The sequence below is a fragment of the Rhynchophorus ferrugineus genome, unplaced genomic scaffold (genome assembly GCF_030347505.1).
Source record: "Rhynchophorus ferrugineus isolate W39M unplaced genomic scaffold, kcgeb_rfMv2 rfM9, whole genome shotgun sequence".
Taxonomy (NCBI): domain Eukaryota; kingdom Metazoa; phylum Arthropoda; class Insecta; order Coleoptera; family Curculionidae; genus Rhynchophorus; species Rhynchophorus ferrugineus.
In genome coordinates, this window is record NW_027472588.1 from 4,838,561 (window position 1) to 4,864,885 (window position 26,325).

General features: G+C 33.2%; 1 protein-coding gene across 2 annotated transcripts in view; it reads right to left on the reverse strand.

The window, feature by feature from the left end:
- vg (transcription factor vestigial) overlaps positions 1-26,325 on the reverse strand; it is an 80,727-nt gene that overhangs the window by 33,843 nt on the left and 20,559 nt on the right. For both annotated transcript variants that reach the window (XM_076413177.1, XM_076413178.1), the window contains exon 2: positions 19,653-19,923. In XM_076413177.1, coding sequence (XP_076269292.1) covers positions 19,653-19,923 — 271 coding nt within the window. The remainder of the gene's footprint in view (positions 1-19,652; positions 19,924-26,325) is intronic.

The window sequence follows — 26,325 nt, forward strand, 5'->3', positions numbered from 1 at the left end:
CTGAGACTCTACAACGCTATCGCGCACCAGAGCCACATTTTCAACGTTACGAGTCGTTCGTTGTCTCCCAGAAAGAGACCTTTCGGCTGTCGCACCATACTGTCGAAAATTCGCATGTAAACTATAAATTGTGATTTAGTGAGGCACTGGACGATTAAGATATTTTTGACGCAATTTCCGCTGAGTGTCAATAATGGAACGATTATTTTCAATATATATTGTCACTATTTCTACTCGTTCTTTTCTAGACGACACCTAGATGTCTAGACGTCTAGACAACCCAATGACGAATTCACATAACCAAGATGACCAAAATGGTAGTGGAACTTTTGCCCTACTTGTTATCACAATTATTTTCCTTACATAATAAAATGAGAAATATATTTCAAATCTAAAGACGGAGGTTTAAAGATTTAATTAAGTCGCGAGCTTCGTGGCTTTATACCTCCCGAACTAATTAATAAACTACTTACTCCAACAAAGTTTCCTACTGATGGTTCTTATTTATATATGTCTAAACGAATTTAAGTTAATTTAACACGTAATGAATATATAGCTTGAGTGGAAATCTGTAATGTTTTCTTTGTTTAATGCATAATTAAAATGTATGAAGTGTAAGAAGTAATGTGTTTTGATTATTGTATTTTAAATAATTTCATTTCCTCTTTTGAATTTCATCCACATTAAGTTTTTGAATATTTTGTGAATATATTTATTGCGTAACTAATCAAACAGCATTATCTGTGAAATTATATCAGCCACAAAGTATTGAATTTAAATAAATTTTTGTAGGTTTTCATTGAAAAATATACGTTATTGAACTCAGTATACCACCAAAATCCAAAGATGATTGTTCTGGGCTCTTTCTACCTAAATAAGTCCCGGCCTATCATAGTAAAACACATTTTTTTGGCAAAATTAATATTATTTACTCAACATAATTCCCTACAAGGGTGATACACTGACTGATTATAGCGACCCTCCAACTTTTCGATACCATTCTTGTAGTACGATTTGTCCTTTGCCTCAAAATAGGCCTCAGTTTCGGCGATTACCTTTTCATTCGACGAAAATTTCTTCCCAGCGAGCATTATTTTAAAACCTGAAAACAGGATAAAGTCGCTGGGTCCAGATCTGCTTAATACGGTGGATGAGGAAGCAATTTGAGGCACAATACATGGATTTTTGCTATCGCTTTTACTGACTTGTGACACGGTGCATTGTCTTGGTGAAGCGACACTTTATTTTTCTTGAAATGGGGCCGTTTTTCAGCTATTTTGTCCTTCAAATGGCCCAATAACGCTATATAATAGTCGCTATTGAGGATCCTTCCTTTTTCAGGGTAGTCAATGAAAACTATTCCATGCGCATCCCAAAATATAAACGTTATAACCTTGCCAGCCGACTGTTGTGTTTCGTTTTTAAATAATAATCCTTTAGAAATTAAAAAATTGTCATTCGTACCCTTTTCTTCTTCGACGATAATAAATAAGAACCTTATTATTGGTAAGTTATCGTGGACACGGCAATATATAAAGGATAACCAGGAGGTCCCGCGTCGAGACACCCGTACGTAGAGACCGTAAATCAAACCGCAAGGCTAGCCTCACCGCTTCTGTTTAACGCGCTTATTTATTTTGACGTTCCGAAAACTGAGAAATTAATGTCGGCCGTGCGACTGTCTTAGGCCGGTTTATTCGAAATACCGCCGACTACCCATTAGGCCATAAATTTCCGTGTTAAAGAGCAAACGGTCTCTTAAAAAGAACGGGCTTTCAAGCAGCGACCGCGCGCCTTATCAAGTATTCCGTATGATCAGAATTCTTCTTATTTTTTCTTCGGTCCTCGCTCGTTTTTATAACCGACTTCAAAAAAGTAGAGGTTCTATTTTCGACTGTATATTATACATTTTATGTGTGTTCACCGATTTCTCCGTGAATTGTGGATCGATTTTCAAAATTTTTCTTTTATTCTAAAGAGTACACTTCCGGGGTGTTCCCATTGTAACCAAGTCACGATCTAATGGTGGAATCTGGGGTAATTGAGGGAAATCCTCAAATTTCAAAGGCACGTACAATGTTTTCACACATTATTTTATCTAAAATAATCAGATATTTTTATACAATGTTACTGTTGAGCTGATGCGACGAAAGGCATAGCTCCTCAACGGTTAGGAGTTAGAGGAGATTTCTTTAAATATTATGGGGTCATACAGACAATCTTATCAAGTATTCTGAATGAGCAGAATTCTTCTTAATTTTTTCTTCGGTCCTCGCTCGTTTTTATACCCGACTTCAAAAAAGTAGAGGTTCTATTTTCGACTGTATATTATACATTTTATGTGTGTTCACCGATTTCTCCGTGACTTGTGGATCGATTTTCGAAATTTTTGTTTTATTCGAAAGAGTACACTTCCGAGGTGGTCCCATTGTAACCAAGTCACGATCTAATGGTGGAATCTGGGGTAATTGAAGGAAATCCTCAAATTTCAAAGGCACGTACAATGTTTTCACACATTTTTTTTTATCTAAAATAATCAGATATTTTTATACAATGTTACTGCTGAGCTGATGCGACGAAAGACAGCTCCTCAACGGTTAGGAGTTAGAGGATATTTCTTTAAATATTATGGGGACATACAGACAATCTTATCAAGTATTCTGAATGAGCAGAATTCTTCTTAATTTTTTCTTCGGTCCTCGCTCGTTTTTATACCCGACTTCAAAAAAGTAGAGGTTCTATTTTCGACTGTATATTATACATTTTATGTGTGTTCACCGATTTCTCCGTGAATTGTGGATCGATTTTCGAAATTTTTGTTTTATTCGAAAGAGTACACTTCCGAGGTGGTCCCATTGTAACCAAGTCACGATCTAATGATGGGATCTGGGGTAATTGAGGGAAATCCTCAAATTTCAAAGTCACGTTCAATGTTTTCACACATATTTTATCTAAAATAATCAGATAATTTTATGACGCGATCTATGCGACGAAAGACACAACTCCTCAACGGTTAGGAGTTAGAGGATATTTCTTTAAATATTATGGAGATGTACAGACAGCTAATTGCATACTTTGGAGCTATTTAGGTAAGTTGGTGATGAGAATAGCGACCGGGCCGCTATAACTTTCAGGGGTTTTTGAGTAGATTTTTGTAAGGGTTTGCTTACTAAAGCCTTCAGTGTAAAAGTCGTTTAGATTGCCTTTTATGCTCTAATAATAACATATAGGAAGCCGTAGAAATATTGCAGGCAACTGCCTCTATGGTGTAGTGTCTATGGTTCACCGATTTCTCCGTCAATTATGGATCTATTTTCAAAATAATTTTTTTATTCGAAAGAGTACACTTTCGAGATGGTCCCATGGGAACTAAGTCAGCATCTGGCGGTGGAATCAGGAAAAATCGTCAGAAACCCTCAAATTTCAAAGGCACGTATAAAATAATCAGATATTTGTGTATAATGTTATTCCTGAACTGATGCGATTGAAGGCCGGAAGTCGTCTAGTGCAAAAGCCATTCAGTTTGATTTTTAAGCACTAACCATATCATATGGGAAGCCGTAGAAATAAGGCAGGCAACTGCTTCTATGGTGTAGTGATTAGAGCGTTCAGCTCATAGACGAAGGTCGCGAGTTCGACTCCCAGTGAGGAAAACGACTCTTTCTTGTTGTTCTAGTTTGGTTAGAACATTTGTCAAATCACCTAGGCTAGGTAGCGGACCCCGGAGACCGAAGCCTTTCTTAATTTCAATCATTGTTTCTTTATTCCTACTTTTCCTCGTACGGTCTGCACCTTAACTTGGTCTACCGATTGTAATACTTAAATAAATGCGTAATTTATTGAGTAAATATTTAACACTAAAAAGAGAAAAATTAAATTTAAAAAAAATGTACCACATACATAAATAAGGAACTCACTAAAAAGTAAAAAAATAATCAAACTTAGATATTTCACAGAAAAAAAAACGTTTTAAAATAAAATATGTACATAATAATCGTTATAATAACTAAATAAAAATAAAGAAAACCCTTATTTAACCTATCTACTGCAAGTACTTTATATTCTACTATATACACACAATTTAGCTTAATACCTACCTAAACCTATTTAACTATTTACAATATTATTGTAACTAGTACCAACTGATTAGATTGAAGTCGGTACAAGCAAAAAATTAGATTTGTTTTGTTCGTGATTTAATTTTATGACATGAAACAAAATTTTATTTTATTTCTGATCAGTGTGTAGTAGTTAAAACAATATTGTAAATAGATAAAAAGGTTTAGGTAGGTATTAAGCTAAATTGTCTGTATATACAGTAGAATATAAAGTACTTGCAGTAGATAGGTTAACTAAGGTTTTTGTTTATTTTTATTCAATTATTACAACGGTTATTATATACTAATTTTATTTTAAAACGTTTTTTTATATTAAAAATGCGAGTTTGATTATTTTTTACTTTTTAGTGAGTTCCTTATTCATTTTTTGGGGTCGTTTTTCAATATTACTTTTCTTAAATATTTTATTTCTTCGGTCCTCGCTCGTTTTTATTTATATAAGCAGACAGAACTGGACTGGAGTCCATCCGGTGACCAGGAAGCCCAAGCGGAATCCTATTAAGTAATGATTATATTTCTCAGATACTAACGCGAACAAGAAACACACGGTTACGACACATCGGCGAGATATTTGTAACGATATTGAAAGTTGAGTCGGGTTTTTTGTGGTTCAATCCTTTTGCGGAGTAATCTTAAATTAGAAAGAGATATACACAGTGGCATATGGTGTATATGAACTCTGCATCGACGTTTATAGTCATGTTAACCGAATGTAGGTATCCGATTTTAAACATGTTTCAATTTTAGTTAAGATATTTCATAGTAATATTAGGTGCTTGCTCGTTTTTGATCAGTAGCGATATTTGTTAGTGAAACTGCGAAGGATTAGTGTAAACTACCATTTCCATTTAATATTATTGTGTTATTCACTGTACACCGACGATAACGAAACGCTCAAGATTACATTTTCGACATTCATTATTTCATTTCATGTTTTTGTTTAATAAAAATGTTGTTTATTTTTTAATAAAATCTACTACCGAAGCCAATTAAACATATTTAAATGCTGATGATAATTTATTAATGTTTACTAATCAAGAATATGAGTTTTTTTTTAATTATTATCATCCTTAGTGGTGACAGAAAAGAACAATCATGCTAGACTGCTTTAGATTTCAGAGCAGTAGAAATTTATACATTTTTTGTAAGTACCCTGTACTTTGTATAAACCTGCAATTATAATATATATATATATATATATATATATATATATATATATATATATATATATATATATATATATATATATATATATATATTATATATTATAATATATATGTTACGTAAACAGAAATCCACTCATTTCTTTTCAGTGTGCTTTTCGTTGTATAATTATAAAACTGAAAGCTCTATAAAAATTCTTATACCACCATTCGATATGGCATAAAATTCTTTATAGTCACTGTAATTTTCAATGATGTGCAATTATTTGAAAGACAATGACATCACCTAACACGAAAATAGCCAAAAATCGAGAAATTTCACAACTATATATATGGAAAAATTGTTAAAATTTTGTATCTGTCGAATTGTGATGAAAGCCTCAGAATATGTGTGTATTGAAGTAAATAAATCGAAAATCCACGTTAAATTATTTTAGAATTCGTAGTTTTTAGAATATGTTAGAAATCCACTCATTTCTTTTCAGTGTGCTTTTCGTTGTATAATTATAAAACTGAAAGCTCTATAAAAAATTTTATACCACCATTCGATATGGCATAAAATTCTTTATAGTCACTGTAATTTTCAATGATGTGCAATTATTTGAAAGACAATGATATCACCTAACACGAAAATAGCCAAAAATCGAGAAATTTCACAACTATATATATGGAAAAAGTGTTAAAATTTTGTATCTGTCGAATTGTGATGAAAGCCTCAGAATATGTGTATATTGAAGTAAATAAATCGAAAATCCACGTTAAATTATTTTAAAATTCGTAGTTTTTAGAATATGTTAGAAATCCACTCATTTCTTTTCAGTGTGCTTTTCGTTGTATAATTATAAAACTGAAAGCTCTATAAAAATTCTTATACCACCATTCGATATGGCATAAAATTCTTTATAGTCACTGTAATTTTCAATGATGTGCAATTATTTGAAAGACAATGACATCACCTAACACGAAAATAGCCAAAAATCGAGAAATTTCACAACTATATATATGGAAAAAGTGTTAAAATTTTGTATCTGTCGAATTGTGATGAAAGCCTCAGAATATGTGTGTATTGAAGTAAATAAATCGAAAATCCACGTTAAATTATTTTAGAATTCGTAGTTTTTAGAATATGTTAGAAATCCACTCATTTCTTTTCAGTGTGCTTTTCGTTGTATAATTATAAAACTGAAAGCTCTATAAAAATTCTTATACCACCATTCGATATGGCATAAAATTCTTTATAGTCACTGTAATTTTCAATGATGTGCAATTATTTGAAAGACAATGACATCACCTAACACGAAAATAGCCAAAAATCGAGAAATTTCACAACTATATATATGGAAAAAGTGTTAAAATTTTGTATCTGTCGAATTGTGATGAAAGCCTCAGAATATGTGTGTATTGAAGTAAATAAATCGAAAATCCACGTTAAATTATTTTAGAATTCGTAGTTTTTAGAATATGTTAGAAATCCACTCATTTCTTTTCAGTGTGCTTTTCGTTGTATAATTATAAAACTGAAAGCTCTATAAAAATTCTTATACCACCATTCGATATGGCATAAAATTCTTTATAGTCACTGTAATTTTCAATGATGTGCAATTATTTGAAAGACAATGACATCACCTAACACGAAAATAGCCAAAAATCGAGAAATTTCCCAACTATATATATGGAAAAAGTGTTAAAATTTTGTATCTGTCGAATTGTGATGAAAGCCTCAGAATATGTGTGTATTGAAGTAAATAAATCGAAAATCCACGTTAAATTATTTTAGAATCGTAGTTTTTAGAATATGTTAGAAATCCACTCATTTCTTTTCAGTGTGCTTTTCGTTGTATAATTATAAAACTGAAAGCTCTATAAAAATTCTTATACCACCATTCGATATGGCATAAAATTCTTTATAGTCACTGTAATTTTCAATGATGTGCAATTATTTGAAAGACAATGACATCACCTAACACGAAAATAGCCAAAAATCGAGAAATTTCACAACTATATATATGGAAAAAGTGTTAAAATTTTGTATCTGTCGAATTGTGATGAAAGCCTCAGAATATGTGTGTATTGAAGTAAATAAATCGAAAATCCACGTTAAATTATTTTAGAATTCGTAGTTTTTAGAATATGTTAGAAATCCACTCATTTCTTTTCAGTGTGCTTTTCGTTGTATAATTATAAAACTGAAAGCTCTATAAAAATTCTTATACCACCATTCGATATGGCATAAAATTCTTTATAGTCACTGTAATTTTCAATGATGTGCAATTATTTGAAAGACAATGACATCACCTAACACGAAAATAGCCAAAAATCGAGAAATTTCACAACTATATATATGGAAAAAGTGTTAAAATTTTGTATCTGTCGAATTGTGATGAAAGCCTCAGAATATGTGTGTATTGAAGTAAATAAATCGAAAATCCACGTTAAATTATTTTAGAATTCGTAGTTTTTAGAATATGTTAGAAATCCACTCATTTCTTTTCAGTGTGCTTTTCGTTGTATAATTATAAAACTGAAAGCTCTATAAAAATTCTTATACCACCATTCGATATGGCATAAAATTCTTTATAGTCACTGTAATTTTCAATGATGTGCAATTATTTGAAAGACAATGACATCACCTAACACGAAAATAGCCAAAAATCGAGAAATTTCACAACTATATATATGGAAAAAGTGTTAAAATTTTGTATCTGTCGAATTGTGATGAAAGCCTCAGAATATGTGTGTATTGAAGTAAATAAATCGAAAATCCACGTTAAATTATTTTAGAATTCGTAGTTTTTAGAATATGTTAGAAATCCACTCATTTCTTTTCAGTGTGCTTTTCGTTGTATAATTATAAAACTGAAAGCTCTATAAAAATTCTTATACCACCATTCGATATGGCATAAAATTCTTTATAGTCACTGTAATTTTCAATGATGTGCAATTATTTGAAAGACAATGACATCACCTAACACGAAAATAGCCAAAAATCGAGACATTTCACAACTATATATGGAAAAAGTGTTAAAATTTTGTATCTGTCGAATTGTGATGAAAGCCTCAGAATATGTGTATATTGAAGTAAATAAAACGAAAATCCACGTTAAATTATTTTAGAATTCGTAGTTTTTAGAATATGTTAGAAATCCACTCATTTCTTTTCAGTGTGCTTTTCGTTGTATAATTATAAAACTGAAAGCTCTATAAAAATTCTTATACCACCATTCGATATGGCATAAAATTCTTTATAGTCACTGTAATTTTCAATGATGTGCAATTATTTGAAAGACAATGACATCACCTAACACGAAAATAGCCAAAAATCGAGACATTTCACAACTATAATAAAACGAAAATCCACGTTAAATTATTTTAGAATTCGTAGTTTTTAGAATATGTTAGAAATCCACTCATTTCTTTTCAGTGTGCTTTTCGTTGTATAATTATAAAACTGAAAGCTCTATAAAAATTCTTATACCACCATTCGATATGGCATAAAATTCTTTATAGTCACTGTAATTTTCAATGATGTGCAATTATTTGAAAGACAATGACATCACCTAACACGAAAATAGCCAAAAATCGAGAAATTTCACAACTATATATATGGAAAAAGTGTTAAAATTTTGTATCTGTCGAATTGTGATGAAAGCCTCAGAATATGTGTATATTGAAGTAAATAAAACGAAAATCCACGTTAAATTATTTTAGAATTCGTAGTTTTTAGAATATGTTAGAAATCCACTCATTTCTTTTCAGTGTGCTTTTCGTTGTATAATTATAAAACTGAAAGCTCTATAAAAATTCTTATACCACCATTCGATATGGCATAAAATTCTTTATAGTCACTGTAATTTTCAATGATGTGCAATTATTTGAAAGACAATGACATCACCTAACACGAAAATAGCCAAAAATCGAGACATTTCACAACTATATATGGAAAAAGTGTTAAAATTTTGTATCTGTCGAATTGTGATGAAAGCCTCAGAATATGTGTATATTGAAGTAAATAAAACGAAAATCCACGTTAAATTATTTTAGAATTCGTAGTTTTTAGAATATGTTAGAAATCCACTCATTTCTTTTCAGTATGCTTTTCGTTGTATAATTATAAAACTGAGAGCTCTATAAAAATTCTTATACCACCATTCGATATGGCATAAAATTCTTTATAGTCACTGTAATTTTCAATGATGTGCAATTATTTGAAAGACAATGACATCACCTAACACGAAAATAGCCAAAAATCGAGAAATTTCACAACTATATATATGGAAAAATTGTTAAAATTTTGTATCTGTCGACTTGTGATGAAAGCCTCAGAATTGACTATTGAAGTAAATAAATCGAAAAGCCATCAAACAATACAAAAATAATAATATAATCTTATGTCATAAGCACAAAATAAAAAAGGAACAAATCAAATCTAAATTTAGTATAAGTATTTGGGCACGGCACCGAGTTCAAACTGATTTTTATTTAGTTATTACAACGATTATAACGTACATATTTTATTTTAAAACGATTTTCGTGGTTTAAAAGTCTAAGTTTGATTATTTTTTACGTTTTGGTGAGTTCCTTGTTTATTTTTTGAAGTCGGTTCCAATCTCTCTTTGGAAAAATATTTTATAGAAGTCACAGTTTAAAAAAAAAAATTATTAGTTTTATTATTACCTACAATTTGTCTTTATGGTAACTTAAATCTAGGTATATAACTATATGCACCTCACTACACAACACTACACAAGATCTGATGGTTTGATTCTTTTGAGTCTGTGTCCTGTTCTGGTGGTGTCAAAAAGTTGCAATATTTCAAAATTAGTATGAGAATGGAGTCTTTCCTCATGCCCCCTTGCAATTCTCTGGATTTCTTGACTGACTGTGGGTATTTGAAGGTCTCGATGTAGGTAATCAGTCCTATAGTATTTGGGTGCACACACAATACCTCTCAAGACTTTGTTCTGAAAAATTTGTATTTTATTAATGTTACTCTTTGCAGAACATCCCCATAATTGAACTCCGTGTGTCCATATTTCAATATTTGCTTATATAATAGCAATTTATTATGTACTGATAATTGTGATTTTCTTCCAGTTAGCCAGTACATTTTCCTATATTTCAATTCCTGTTCTTTTCTTTTCTTCTTGATATGTTCCTTCCAGCGAAGTTTTACATCGAAATTCATTCCGAGATATTTGGCGTTATTGCTATATGGAATGATAATGTTATTTAATGTTATTGGTGCTTGTACGGTCTGTTTATAGGTGAACTGCACATGTACAGATTTACTTTCATTAATTCTTATTTTCCAAGCTTGTGTCCAATTATTTATATTGACTCTTGCCTGTTACAATTTTCGTGAAGCTTCTTCACTATTGTCTCCAACAGCTATAATCACAGTATCATCAGCAAATGTAGCCATCGTGATATTTTCCATTTGTGGTATATCACAAGTGTAAAGTAGATAAAGCATTGGTCCCAGTATACTTCCTTGTGGGGTTTTTAAAATATGTTACATAGACAGAAATCTAATCATTGCTTCAAAATACACTTTTCATTTCTATAAGTTCTATAATTTATATTAATATGCAATAAAAGTAAATAACTGAAAAAAAACTGAAAAACAGTCAAAAACTTCCAATTTTCATAAATATAGAGAATATATATATACAAATATTATCCCGTATTAAGATAAAATCGTCAGAATGTATGTATTTTGGTATTAAATAAACAAAATTCCATCCTAAACTGTTTTAAAAATCAAAGTCCTTAAAATATTTTTTTTAAAATATAGATATTTATTCCACGTTAATAATTAGAATTGTCGGAAGGTTCTACTCGTTTCTTCTCAACATATTCTTCCGTTATAAATGAAATAACGCCCGTCTCAGAGCATCTCAGGGCTTTCGGTATCAGTGCATCGATAACTGTTCAATATTTCTCTCGCTACAAAGTCTCGGTTAGTGATTAATTAAATCAATCCTGGCCGAAAGATCTCCGTTTCCCGATAGTCGTCTAGCGTCGTATCGTTTTATAGTTTCCAGTACTGACAGCCGTAAAAGCTTTGAAGCATCCACGTCGTATATTACGTTGTCTAACAGATCTAGACGTATAAATTAGATAAAAGGTACCACGCTGATTTTCATTTTTTCAGCTTCTGTTCAGTTACCTGACGGGTACCGGACGATCAGGGGTGGTCGGACCCGAGTGGTATTTTTAATTAGTCGAATTTTGTCGTTAAAACTCATCCCGAGATAAGGGCCGACGATGCTTTCGTGGCGATATTAACCGGCCGTTTTGGTGTGTGTGGTACTGCCGCCGACCGCTCAACGAAACAGGTGTCGGTGTCGTCGGTGTACGTACGCTACGAATCAGATCGGTTCTCAAGGTTGCCGGCGATAAGATATCGAGACATTTTTGAAATTGTCCTGAATGAACGCGTCTTATCGCATATTTCGGCATCGTTTATATCAGAACGAGGTTGTAATGCGGGCTAATAACAAAGGGATGTTCCGATTTCGTGTAATGACGATCCTAATTAATTGGCGATTTCGGATTTCCGATCGTCAAAAACCTTCTTAAAGTTGCGGTGTTTAATGCTAACCCTTACAATTAAGTACCGAAAATACAGGCCAAAAATATTTTTTATCGATTTACCGATGTTTTTTCGGCATCCTTAGTCCAGACCTATGACATTTCGTTCATACTTTCAAAGATTTTACCATTAGGAATATGCCCTCAACGGGATGTATCAAAATTTAAATTATTTTTAGAGATAACAGGTCAATTCAAATTATATAATAATTGAAAATTAGTTTTTTATTCAACATAATTCCCTTCAAACGTGATGCACTGATTATAGAGACCCTCCAGCTTTTCTATACCATTTTTGCAGTACGATCTGCCTTTTGCTTCAAAATAGGCTTCAGTTTCGGCGATCACCTTTTCTTTCGACAAAAATTTCTTCCCAGCGAGCATTCTTTTGAGATCTGCGAACAGGAAGTGGTCGCTGGGGGCCAGATCTGGAGAATAAGATGGATGAGGAAACAATTAGCTTGAGGAAGCCCAATTCTTGAATTTTTGCCGTGACATTCTTGACTTGTGACACGGTGTATTGTCTTGGTGAAGCAGCACTTTCTTTCTCCTCAAATGCGGCACTTTTTCGGCGATTTCGTCATTCAAACAGTCCAATAATGCTATGTAATAGTCGCTGATGGTCCTTCCTTCTTCAAGATAGTCAAAGAAAATTATTCCATTCGCATCCCAAAAAATCCAGGCGACTGTTGCGTTTTCCCACGCTTTGGAGCGGCTTCATCATGTGCAGTCCACTTGGATGGCTCTCGATTGGACTTTGTAGTGAAATGATGGAGCCATGTTTCATCCATTGTCACATATCGACACAAAAACTCGGGTTTATTACGCTTGATCATTTCAAACCCTGCTCCGAATCATCAACTGTCGTTGTTTTTGGTTAAAAGTGAGCTCACGCGACACCCACTTTGCACAGAGCTTTCTCATACCCAAATATTCGTGAATGATATGATGTACACGCTCAGTTTATTTTTTAGTGTCTGCTATTTCATTCAATTTACGGACATTCAAAATCATTTTGTGGATTTTTTAAATATTTTCGTCGGTACCAACCACTTTGGGCGTCCACTGCGTTCACCGTCTTCGGTGCTCATTTCACCACGTCTAAAATTAGCATATCAATCCTTGATGGTTAATTTTCCTGGGGCAGTGTCCGGAAACTCGGCGTCAAGCCAAGTTCTTGCTTTCAAAAAGCAATAATTTATCAACACGCGAAATTTCCTTTTATCCATTTTTTTACAATAACAATAGTCGCTTCACTCAAAATACTATAATTCACAAACTAATGATCGGACAGCTGTCCAATTTATACACGCATCTTTTGAGGGTTAGAGCTAACTAAAAAACGTATGGATTTAATTCTAGTAGAGCTATCTATGTGTCAGCCGGGGACATTTTAATTGGCCTGTTATAGCTGTTTTGCCTTTTACTGTCTGTGCATAACTATAACCTGTTGTGTTAACCTTAATTTTGGGCCCAGTAGAAAAGTTGTCTTAGGTTTTTTCGATTCGTTATGTTTCTTGTACTTTTTTTTCTTGTTGAATAACTTATTTCGTTTTTTAGAATGCTCTCCCTCTCTGGGAGACATATAGAAAAAACGCCCAAATTTCATATCTCTCTGATCAAGATAACATCCACATTATATATATTCTAAGGTGAAAATAAACGAAAATCTTTTTAAATTCTTTAAAATTGTTAGTTTTTACTTTTATTCCTGTATTTTTTTTATAATATATTTATATGTAATTATTTGAACATGAATGCTAATCAAAAAATATGGACTGTAATAATCAGGGGACAGTAAAAGGACATTGGTGTGTAATTTTAAGATTTACTTTTGTTTACAAGAGCTTTGGAGGTAATATAGTTATTTATTAGTTAGTAGAAATTAGAAAATTAGCAGCAGACAATACGAAAATAAGTACATAAGATATGAATTATTAGTAAAATGTTATATTTTAATTAAATTGTAGTCTACGCTAGATAAAAGTTAGGAGAACTAGGCCACAGAGGCTCTTATGTTTTATAGCATCTTATAAAGGACATTCAAGGTAAAAGAAAAGTAAAAATATATGCAACTAAGCGCGCAAATGAAAGAAGAAACAAGAAAAATGACCAATGAAACAGACAGAACTAAATGTATGCAACCGCTAGATGTGTACATTACAAAATTATATAAGATATATTATATATTATATATATTAAGAACTGTTGAAGTTGAATTTTTAAGTTATTGGTATGTATGTGCCACTACTACTATGGTATTAACTGGATTGTCTTTTAAAACAGGAAAAATTCAAAAATAATATAACCATAAGCTGTATGGTTATATTATTTTTGCAAATGCGACTAACTTTCAAAATATAATAAGTATCAGAGCCCCTAAGAAAGCAAAACTGACATAATCCATAAATTTTTACAGCATTCTAACAAGTTTGAAGTAACAATTCAGAAAAAGCAAACAAAAAGTAAGAAAAAAATGTGATAAAGAATACTATGTAAAAATAAATAATATTTATTCTAGTTATTGTTTTAATATTTCATTTATATTGTTTGTGTGTATGTTATGCAATATATCATATCAATTTTTCTGCATTATTTAACTGCTCTGGAGAGCTACATGAATAGAAAGAAGTAATAAATTACAAATCTTTGTTATGAATTTATTTCACACTTTTTATTAACTATTTATATTTACACTATCCTAGAACTGCATGATATTTCATTTAATCGTCTACATTTTGTTAATCTTTTGAAATATCTGCAAACTTATATCAAACAAATTATGTTTTTATATAATTTAGTCCCCATCTTATATCATGTTACTAATAATTCATAACTTCTTTTCGTGCTGTCTTCTGCTAATTTTCTCTATTATATAATGGATAATTATATTACCTCAACAAATTTTTGTCTCAGAGTAAACCTAATTTGATACATTCAAATAAAATATTACAATTTAAATCATATAATTTGATACACATAAACTTATTTCGGCTAGAATTCCACAGGGTAGTATCTTGGGATCACTCCTCTCTCTGCTATATGTTGCTAGTATCCCAACACAAGAGAAATACAACTTGGAACATTTGCCGACGACACAGTTACCATGACAAAAGATGTTATATCTCTTCCTAAGGCTGTAGAAAAACTACAGGTAGCAGTCAACGAAATATATAAATAGATTAAACACTGGAAAATACAGCTTAATAGCTGCAAATGTGTTAATGTTAATTTTGCGTTATGGCGAAATGACAAAAACCTAATTGTATCACTGGACTGGTGCATGATTCCTCAATCAGAATCAGCTAAATACCTCGAAATACATCTCGATGGTAGGTTAAATTGAAAACATCACGTTAGACAAAAATCAGAGCAGATAAGACTCAAAATCAAACCACAGTATTGGTTAGTCGGAAAATTTGGCATAAAATCAAAGAGATTGGTCTATCAGTCAATGATAAAGCCAATTTGGATCTATGGAGTGCAAATATAAGGTTGCACTAAAACATCAAACCAACCAGTAATCCAGTGACCCCAAAACAAAGTTCTACGATTAGTTACCAATGCTTATCGCTACGTAACCAACAAAGAGCTGCACGATGGTCACGAAATCAAATGGAAATACGAAAAGATCCGATATTTCTCCTTCAAACATGAAATAAGGTTGTTAAATCACAGCAAAGTGGAAACAATACAACTACTGGACAAAACGCAAGAAATCATAAGATTTAAGCGAAACAAACCACACGAACTTGTTTAGTGTATAAATGTATTCTTAACTTTAGATTCTTATTCAGCATATCTAATATAATATGTAACTATTACATCTAAAAAAAGTGAAACTTTCAATTAGTCTGAACAAAGCAAAACTTTCCCTGATACCAAAAATATTAACAACAGTAATCCGTTTTCTGGCAATTTCGTTCATAATTATAACGATTATCTTACATCCAAAAATGGCCGCATTAAACCATCAACAATATGAATAAATAATAAATGCATAAACGTTTATTGGCCAATAAATTAAAGTATTATCGGGCAAAATCAGCGAAATTTGTCGAAAGGCCGTTTCGCGAAAAATGTGCATTTTATTACCCGTATAAATAAAAAGGTTGAAATGAGATCGAACGAAGACGGGAGAGCGTAAAACGAACAAGACCGAGAGGAAAAAACGAAGTTTGAACTGTACGAAAGTGACGGTGGTCAAGGCCATGCCGGTTTTCGAACGGCTTTTTGCGGTTTTCCGAAACAGCTTATCGTTAACGGGTACATGCCTCATCATCGTAGATCAATTTTTTGTGTAGTGCGGTGCCGCGCATCCAAGTATTATGATCGGTGTTACGTATACGATAAGATAAGGCGGGCACTTGTGCCCGCAAATATTCAAAAAATGCGCTAATAGTGTTCATTCAATTCGGTCCGATGAAATGATGTTGTCCCCGTCGACCGTACACACTTCAATTATTTTTAGATTCCGTCTGATGAATCAAGAATGCGTTGCTAATTTCGAATTTACTTGTTTCAGTGATGTTAAAAATAACAAAATGATGATTAGAAAATATATATACATATACACGTATAATTACCTCGTTATTTGAGTAAATCATTACAAAAGAATCCAATATCAGCCACAAGAAACCTCCAACTTCATCTTAACAACGTCGAATTGTAGTTGAAAACATGGCGTATTAAAGCAAATGAGACAAAATCTACCTATGTGACATTCACCCATTTGTAGCAGAACTTGTCCGTCAGTAAAAATGAATAATTATGAACTGCCGCAAACAGACAACGTTAAATATCTGGGAATGCATTTTGATCGACGTTTGACATAGAAAAAAACTAAACCAAATGTATTGGCTGATAGGGCGTTCTAAATAATCATCAGATAGCAAGGTTTTGCTGTATAAGTCAATACTTAGACCCATTTGGACATGGTATTGAACTGTGGAGTACTAATAGCAAATGAAATATAACTATCCTTCATAGGTTTCAAAATAAAGTGTTGCGACTCATCGCCGATGCCCCATATTACGTCACCAACAATCAAATTTTCCGCGATATCCTCTTCGAACCCATAAAGAATGTAATTCGAAGTGTTGGGCAAAGTATTTTAAAATACATTCCAATGCACTCGCCAAACAGTTAAATGTGCTCGATGCTAGTGAAGTGCATAAGCTCAAACGCAAACGAACTGATTACTACTAGACAATCTATAATAATCTATAGAATAAGTTATAATAGTCTTAGAATAAGTTAGAATAGTTTTTAGAATAAGTTAAGTTAATATTTAGAATAAGTTAGAATAGTCGTTAGAATAAGTTAGAATAGTTTTTAGAATAAGTTAAGTTAGTATTTAGAATAAGTTAGAATAGTTTTAGAATAAGTTAAGTAAGTATTCAGAATAAGTTAGAATAGTCGTTAGAATAAGTTAGGATAGACTTTAATAAGATTTATGTGATCTTCTACATGTCACTATGGTTATATTATATAACGGAAATAATATAATAATACTTATTTCCCACGGGCAGATTGATGAAGTTCTAAGAGATAATAAATAAGTGTAGCAGAAGATAGAATTTAAAAACCAGAAGCGTATTTGGGCAAATTAATCCAGAAACTTGTAATTCGTTTATGTGAACATGAAATAAATTAGTTAAGCTAGTATACCAGGTTTTGGATCTGAGCAACCAAAATAATAAAAACCAGAAACGAACAGAAGTTAAAGTGAGTCTTTTATACTCCATGGGATCTTTTTCAAACATTAGGGTCCAACAGTCCTTGGTACCGCCTTTGGAATTTTGCTAAATCTTGGTGTATCTTGTTATATCTTGCTCATCGATCGCGTCGCCCAAGTTTTGTCGGAATAAATTAAGATATAAATGAAGAAAATGTATTTTGAAAGACGTTCGAGCTCCACTCTTGTGTTAATTTTGCAAAAAATTGTTGATTACTTGCTTGTAATCCGGTGATTTATTGTTACCAAGATAATTGTGAAGAACATTTTGAAACGATACCCATACTGCTGCTTTATCAGACGTTAAATGCTTTTCTCCCATAACAAAATCGCTTTCATTCCTCAACGGTGATAGAGACGAAGTTTTTAAAGCATTTTTGCGCTTGTATATGAACTAATTGACAATAGATCAGTGTCCGTACGTGGAACTGTCTTCGACACTGTTAATACGTCCGGATATTTATCCTAATGTTCATGAAAAGTCCATTTTCACCAAGTGACCTCTTATACAGCTTTGTGCTGCACGCGTTAGAAAACAATTCCGGTACCGATGGCTTGTCAGTGTTTATTATAAAAAAACGAACAAGTGCTGCAAATACCTTTACCGAGCATATAACACTCACAAACGTAATTAAAACAGTTTAAATCGAATTTGCAAAGGCGTCTCTACATATTCACACATTCCGAAGCATAATAACAGCACAAAAACAAGTTTTAAATGAGATTTAATACAATGTCATCAGCCGTTATAAGAGAGCAGTACTACCAGCATGCATGAACTCAAAATCTAGAACCAATCTTGACACAGGAATTGAGAATTTGACTTCAGGGCATCAAATAACCTCAAGAATCGTTCTGATCTACTTGAATCTCGGATTTAAAAGCCAACCCGAAATTACAAACTTGTATAATTGATAGTATTAGCACAATAGTATTAATAAAATTTACATTCTGAATAATACTTGTTTAATGAGTTATGTTATACTGTCCAAAATTGCTAAAAAAACTAAAGATTTTTGCATTAAAATTACCTGAAAGTTGAAAAGCTACGGCAAAAGTAAATAGCGGCTATCGATGGAGAATACTTTGAGTAAAATAACAGGAGGGGCAAAAGTCCCGCTACCATTTTGATTGCCTATAACTTTGCTCAAAGAGAAAATAAGTAAGTTTGGTTTTCACAAAACGTATCTCGACTAAATAGTAATCGCTTTGCAACTTTCGGATCTTTTTAAGGCATTTTTCATGACATCCTGCAACATATGAGGCCGCATTTCTTCAATTTCGTGACGAATATTCCCTTTAAGATTTTAGATCGTTTAGGGCTTATTCACATAAACTTTTGATTTTAAAAAACCCCATAAGAAAAAATCTGGTGCTGTTAAATCCGGAGATCTGGTTGTCCATGCTAAATCGCCACTTCGCAAAATTAGTCTTCGTGGAAAAACGTCATTCAATAATTGACTTGTTGAACGAACTGTTGAACAAAAAAATAGGGACCAATGATGTTTCCAGCATGAATACCACACCATACAGTTGTTTTTAGTGGATGCAATGATGTTTCATGAATTAATTGAGGATTCTGTGTTCCCCAAAACCGACCGTTCTGTTTATTAACGTGGCCACTGAGAAGAAAATGGGCTTCATCGCTCAATAACAATTTAGACGAAAAATCTTCAATTTCACCAGACAGTCTTAGGATTGCAGTACTGCAATCAAATCGTCTCCATAATAAAATTTGGACGTCCACACAACACAATGGTTAAAGCAAAACTGAGCTAAACGTCACATGACCAAGAAGACGCGCAATCAAAATGATAGCGACTCTTTTGCCCCACATGTTGCATTGTACTGATATTAAAATAACCTTCAGTACTGTTTCTGATCTAATCTTTTTGTGGTGAAAAAACAGATGCTCGTAAACTTAATTTTGCCTTACTCAGAAATATGTTCAAATCGTTTACATTTATAACGACGAATACACTCTAAATACTCTAGAAATTATTATGACACTAAAAAAAATCAAAATAAAACAAAAATTACCTTCAGTACTGCTTCTTCCGTGCAAACTGCAGTCCTCCTCCTTGCCCGGCCGCAGGGGGCTGGTGGGGGACGCGCCCCCAGTCGAGCTGACGGATCCGCCGCTGGAATGCGTCGATCCCTGGATGTAGAGGGTGTGATGGGGATGGGCGGCGAGGGGATGCGCCTCCCCCAGCACTCCGGCGGCGCCCACCGACGCCGACGCCACGCTCGTCGCCGAGCTGCTCGCCTGCGACGACAACGTGTGGGCGTCCTGCAGACGCTGAACGTTGAACTAGAACGTAACAAAAAAAGGAAAAATTGGCATATATTTTCTTCTCTTTCTCGACGGCTCGTAGGGGGGGACGGGGGACCAAACTGTCGGGCCTTTTTGATGTCGACATCGTAGGACGGGAAGAAACGAATAGTTTTATTTGAAATTAAATTCTAACGGAAAAGGGGGATGGGAGAGGACGGGACTGAAAGGAAAAGGAAGGGTTTATTATTACATTTCATTCTTGCGATTGAATTTACCGAAATATCCTTTAAAAATGCATTTTTATATATTTTTTAAATATATTTCAAAGTCTCCTTTTACCAAATAGGGGTTTATCAGGACAGGACTACAGTTTAACGTGTGTTCCGAACCACGGTCCTCAGCATTAAGCCTACCGACTGGCGAGTGACCAACTTTAGAAATCATCCCAGAAGACACACGGTCTTACCCAGCCTGGTTACTGGCGTGACTGGGATCATTTTCCTTGTCGGATTTTACTCTCTCGCCTAGGTTAATCGCACATTTTAAACAATCAGCAGGATTCGAACCCGCGCCTATCGCAACAGTAGGAGGACCGTCCTATCGCCTTTAACGTTCTAACCACTACACTATAAAGCAGCTGAAAAATATCGATATTTTAAATCATATCCATATAAAACCACGTAAAATTCACTTGAAGTCCGGGAGAGACATCTCAAAACTAAAGTTCGATACTCTCCTTCGAGAACCTTCCAAAGATTTTTAATATCTCATATCTTATATCTATTATTCTCTACTATTAACTAGTACACGATAACCAATATCCGGCAACTGAGACGTTTATATGGGAGATTATTGAAGCTTACTTTCCATCATTCAGTCACTGACCATCGTTCAGTTCGACTGCCCAAGTCTCGTCAACAAATAAACTCAGCGCAGCTTCCTTTCATGTATTTGTTTTACCTCCATTCACCGAGCGGTACCTAGTTTAATTCTATATTTAAAACAATACAATTGAGCTTTCATAGTACTGACAGACTAGTCACAAGTACTAGTTTTCATTATTTATTTCAATCTGACTAGTGAATCAAATTTAAATCATAACATAACCGGTTTCGAGTCAACGGACAACTTTCAGGGTTCGGTTTTGTGGTGGTACTGCGCCCTTTCGAACGGCCCGCTCCGGCCACCACCGATACAAACACGAATTCTTTCTATTAAAGCGTCTCGTTAGCATGTTAACAAGTACTACGGTACGGCGGCCCCGCTTTTGTTTCGCCCGGTACCACGGTCGCCATTCATCAAAACCGCTGACATCTTAATAGGTACTATTTGACATTATATCTCGACGTTATTTCTATGGTGCTCGGGCCCGTTAGGGTACCGGCACGATTCCAAACGGTTCCGAACATGATCCGGTGGTGCCGAGATAAAATTAATTAATATTAATCTCTCGAGCGGGAGAGTGAGCGTGTGTATGTGTGTTTTATGAGTTGTTGCAACGTTTTCTCTCGATTTGTCAAAGTCCCACGGCATATGGATGAACATGTATTAAACCATACGTTTAAGGTTCGCTTGCCATCGATAAATATTCGATTGGGTTCGTGGAACATTAATTTTTTTCCTTACAAATCTATTTTTGGTAAAATATTAATTAAACCAATGGTAAACAACCTAATCATCCTATCATCTACGTACAATAACAGATTCCCATTTAATATATATGCTGGAGTCATATTTATTCGGAAGAAAATTTAGAGTATCGCACGAAATGGCGTTCTCGACATTTAAAAATATCTCGGCTGGAGTTCCACAAGGTAGCGTCCTAGGACCTCTCCTGTATCTGCTCTACACTGCTGACATTCCAACAACAAAAGAAACACTTCTTGGAACCTTTGTTGATGACACAGTTATTATGGCAAAAGATATATCTCTGCCTAGGGCAATAGAAAAAGTGCTAGTGGCGTCAACAAAATCTACAAATGGACAAAAGATTGGAAAATTCAACTTAATAGCTCCAAATCTGTGCACGTTAATTTTGCATTAAGGCGAAATCATAAAAACTTAATTATATCACTCAATGGATGCCCGATACCTCAAGCAGAATCAGCAAAATACCTTGAAATCCATCTTGACGGTAGATTAAATTGGAAGCATCACGTTAGACAAAAAGCAAAACACATTAGAACCAAAATAAAACAACCATACTGGTTAGTTGGAAGATACTCTCAACTTGATCTAAAATCAAAGAGGTTGATCTATAATACAATTATAAAGCCAATTTGGATCTATGGGGTGCAAATATGGGGTTGCACTAAAAATTCGAATCAGTTAGTCATACAGCGCTGTCAAAACAAGATTCTTCGATTGATTACCAATGCCCATCGCTATGTAACCAATGAAGAACTGCACGATGACCTGGAAATCAAATGGATTTGCGAAGTTGTGCAGGATTTCGCCTTGAAACACGAAAGAAGATTACTGAATCATTCTAACGTGGAAGCAATACAACTGCTGGACAGCGCACAGGACGTCAGGAGATTGAAACGAACAAACCCATACGAACTTGTGTGAACATTTAGTGTGTATTATTAGTGTAAACTATAGCTATAAGTTAATAATTAATAAATAATTGTAATTTTATAATTGAGGAATACATACTGTATATATAATAGGAATACATATGTATTTCCTCGCACTCGTCTTGCTTGCTAATTAATCCAAGCACATAGGAAAAGTAGTAATAAATTAATTGTAATAATAATAATAATTAAGATTGTACTAAGCGTATCTAATAAAGATGTTATAAAAAAAAATTTAATATATATGAGCAATGATACATATTGGTCAGAATGCGAAGTATTAAGGAAAACAATTAACAAACCGAACCCAAGAGTTAAATTGAATGGTTATGATATATATGGAGTTATTCAGTATATACAGACACCAGTACTACATTCATAACTTTTTTAGTTTGCTTCGAAGAACTCCATCAAAGAAACTTATGGTGATTCCGTTCAATCCTCGATTTTGATTCCAGCGATCTAAAAGTGATGTTTGTAATAAAAATCTCAAACAATGGTCCGAAAGGTCAAAAAAACTCAGCAAAATAACTTGCAAGAACTGTTGGACAAACGCACAGCTCAAACTCTCAAACAACTTTCAGGAATCTTAGTTTAGCAGCTGGTAAATTTTTTATTATTTAATTAATACATTGTTACTAGTCGTTTCCGTCTAACCTACAATTTGTCTTTATGCTAACTTAAATCTAGGTATATAACTAGGAGGACCCATCGGCCTTAACTCAGTCTCTGGTGAAATAATGTCTATACATGTCACTGCTGAATTTTTTAATATATGCACCTCACTACACAACACTACACAAGATCAGATAGTTTGATTCTTTTGAGTCTGTGTCCTGTTCTGGTGGTACCCAAAAAGTTGCAATATTTTAATATTTGCATGAGAATGGAGTCTTTCCTCATGCCCCCTTACAATCCTCTTGATTTCTTCACTGACTGTGGGTATCTGAAGGTCTTGATGTAGGTAATCAGTCCTATAGTATTTGGGTGCACCCAGAATACCTCCCAGGACTTTGTTCTGAAAAATTTGTATTTTGTTTATGTTACTCTTTGCAGAACATCCCCATAACTGAACTCCGTGTGTCCATATAGGTTTCAATATTTGCTTATATAATAGCAATTTATTATGTACTGATAATTGTGATTTTCTTCCAATTAGCCAGTACATTTTCCTATATTTCAATTCCAGTTCTTTTCTTTTCTTCTTTATATGTTCCTTCCAGCAAAGTTTTGCATCGAGAGTCATTCCGAGATATTTAGCGTTGTTGCTATATGGAATGATAGTGTTATTTAATGTTTATGGTGCTTGTACGGTCTGTTTATAGGTGAACTGCACATGTACAGATTTACTTTCACTAATTCTTATTTTCCAAGCTTGAGTCCAATTATTTATATTGTCACTTGCCTGTTGTAATTTTCGTGACGCTTCTTCACTATTGTCTCCCACAGCTATAATCGCAGTATCATCAGCAAATGTAGCCGTCGTGATATTTTCTATTTGTGGTATATCACAAGTGTAAAGTAGATAAAGCATTGGTCCCAGTACACTTCCTTGTGATACACCTGCTTTAGCTTCTTTTGTTTTAGAGATAGCTTCTTCTTGTTTGATTCTAAACATTTTGGTTGTAATGTATGATTTTAATAGTTCGGTGTGTTGTTTTGGTAGCATTTTCTCTAGTTTATAGCTGGTAAATGAACTATTTCCTGGTTCAAATTTGTAATTGTAAATATCCAAAAGGAGAAAAAAATGAAATTTTAATCCGTTTTAATATCGCGACTCAATTGCTTGTCAGACAAAAAAAAACAAAAGGTTTGTGCAGCCTATTATGACTGGAGATGAAAAGTGAATTTACCACAAGAATTCCAAATGTATAAAACCCATGTGTTAATCCTAGGTAACCATCCACATCGACACCAAAGCGAAATATTCATGGCCATAAAGATTTAAATGAAAATTTTACACTGAGCCAGCTCGCATGAGAAGTTCTGCCGCACCCAAATCTCTGGGTCCAACAGAATTTCTGATTACCACTTGTTTAGATCGATCCAGAATTTCTTGATTGGCACACGATGATTAAATGGCTGCCTAACATACCTAGTTATTTCGTCATTTTACCAAAAAAAAAGGGAAAATGTTATAGAACATGTTTAAGAATATTTTGATTAATATCTATTGTAACAATTTTTCGTAATAAAAGCTTTGAAACAGAAGAACCTAATTATATTTATTATTTTGTATAAAATGTAAAAAATAGATTTTTCATATTAAAGTGACACGTTTTTTTTTATAGAAAACTTTATCACCAAACTACCTTTATAAGAGAGATCTGTAATCATCATGAATTTGTTTTCTAAAAACTATATATATTGGAAGAATTTAAACTTTACAAATTAAAAGAACCAGAGAAGAACACTGCTATTATCCTTGTAGTTTTCACGCGAAAATTTAGTTACGTTTAAAAAAACTGGATCATGATCAAGAAAACTCAAATATTTAGTAATCAGAAGATGAAAAATTAAAATACGAAGAAACATATAACATGTCATCGTTGATAACCATATCTCATCTACTATATTTACCAGACCTTACCTCCTATGTTGAATTAATACCGACAAACAGCTCAATAATATCTCCTGAAAAAACATAACCTTAGGAAGATTCAAATTCTTTATTTAATGCAATGTAATAAGGCTGAAAATTTCACTCTCTATTTCTATTACAATCCTATTTGAAATATTTTAGTTGTCCCTATCAAAGACGACAAATGATAACGATCACAACAACTACAACCTTGTTAACATCTATATATCAAGTACTCAGTAGCGTAGAATGGGAAAATTTTGATGCCCTCTTATTTAGGTGTTTAATTATTTAAGAGACTATAATATACAGTAATATTAAAAAATATGCTATCTTGCTCAATGAACAATATAGCCTGATTGGTTAAGCCTTCGTACTCATTGTTGTTCTTAAATAAGTGTATATCCATTTCATTTCTGAAAAACTTCTCCCACAGCTGGCATTGGTTGTGGCAATTGTGAAGAAGCATTGTTATAAAATTGGGCAAAGTATCTTCCAGCTTGAATTTCACAATAAATTTAACAATTCAGATAAGACAAGACAAGTATCAACTGCCCATTCCTGTCGTCTGTCTACCAGTTCCATCTACAAAGTATTTACTATATGAATCTTTATTTGTAGATACATTTATGAATCATTCATTTCATATAGCATCGGTGACCAGAGTATCAGCAAACAAAGAAAAGGAAATAACTGCATCGGAACTATAAAAGCTTCTACATCTGATCTCATCTGACTTTATATTTTTTCCAAAGTGATGAAAAAGTCTTTCTAATAGTGCCATGTCCTGTTGAACTCTACTACGTGCCTTGACACTTTTTAAAATTTTGCCTGTAGCTGCTATCAAAATTTTTCAACGATATGTGAGTAGAGAAAAAAATATTAACCATCTAATATACCAAAAAAGTTAGTAAACTCGATTCAGCTGAAGCAGAGCACGTAAACAAACCAGATTAAACTTGTTGAAACGTGAATTTAACTTTGGAATTTATTTACAAGTTAGTACACACGGTGTTGCCAGTCGTTACAAAAAAAGTGGATTCTCCGATTTTATCACAGAATAATCCATTCCATGCTCATTTTTATCGGTCTGAATCATAGATTTTCAAATATTTACAAGATATTAAGGCATTAGTTCTAAATGATTTGTTGTTTAATTTGAAACTTTATTGTAAAAAATCTATACAATATGTTTTGTTAAAGGTATTGTCCATCGGGAGCTGCTTTCCCCATCTCTCAGCAATTTACTGATTCCATCTTCGAATAAACGATGTATAT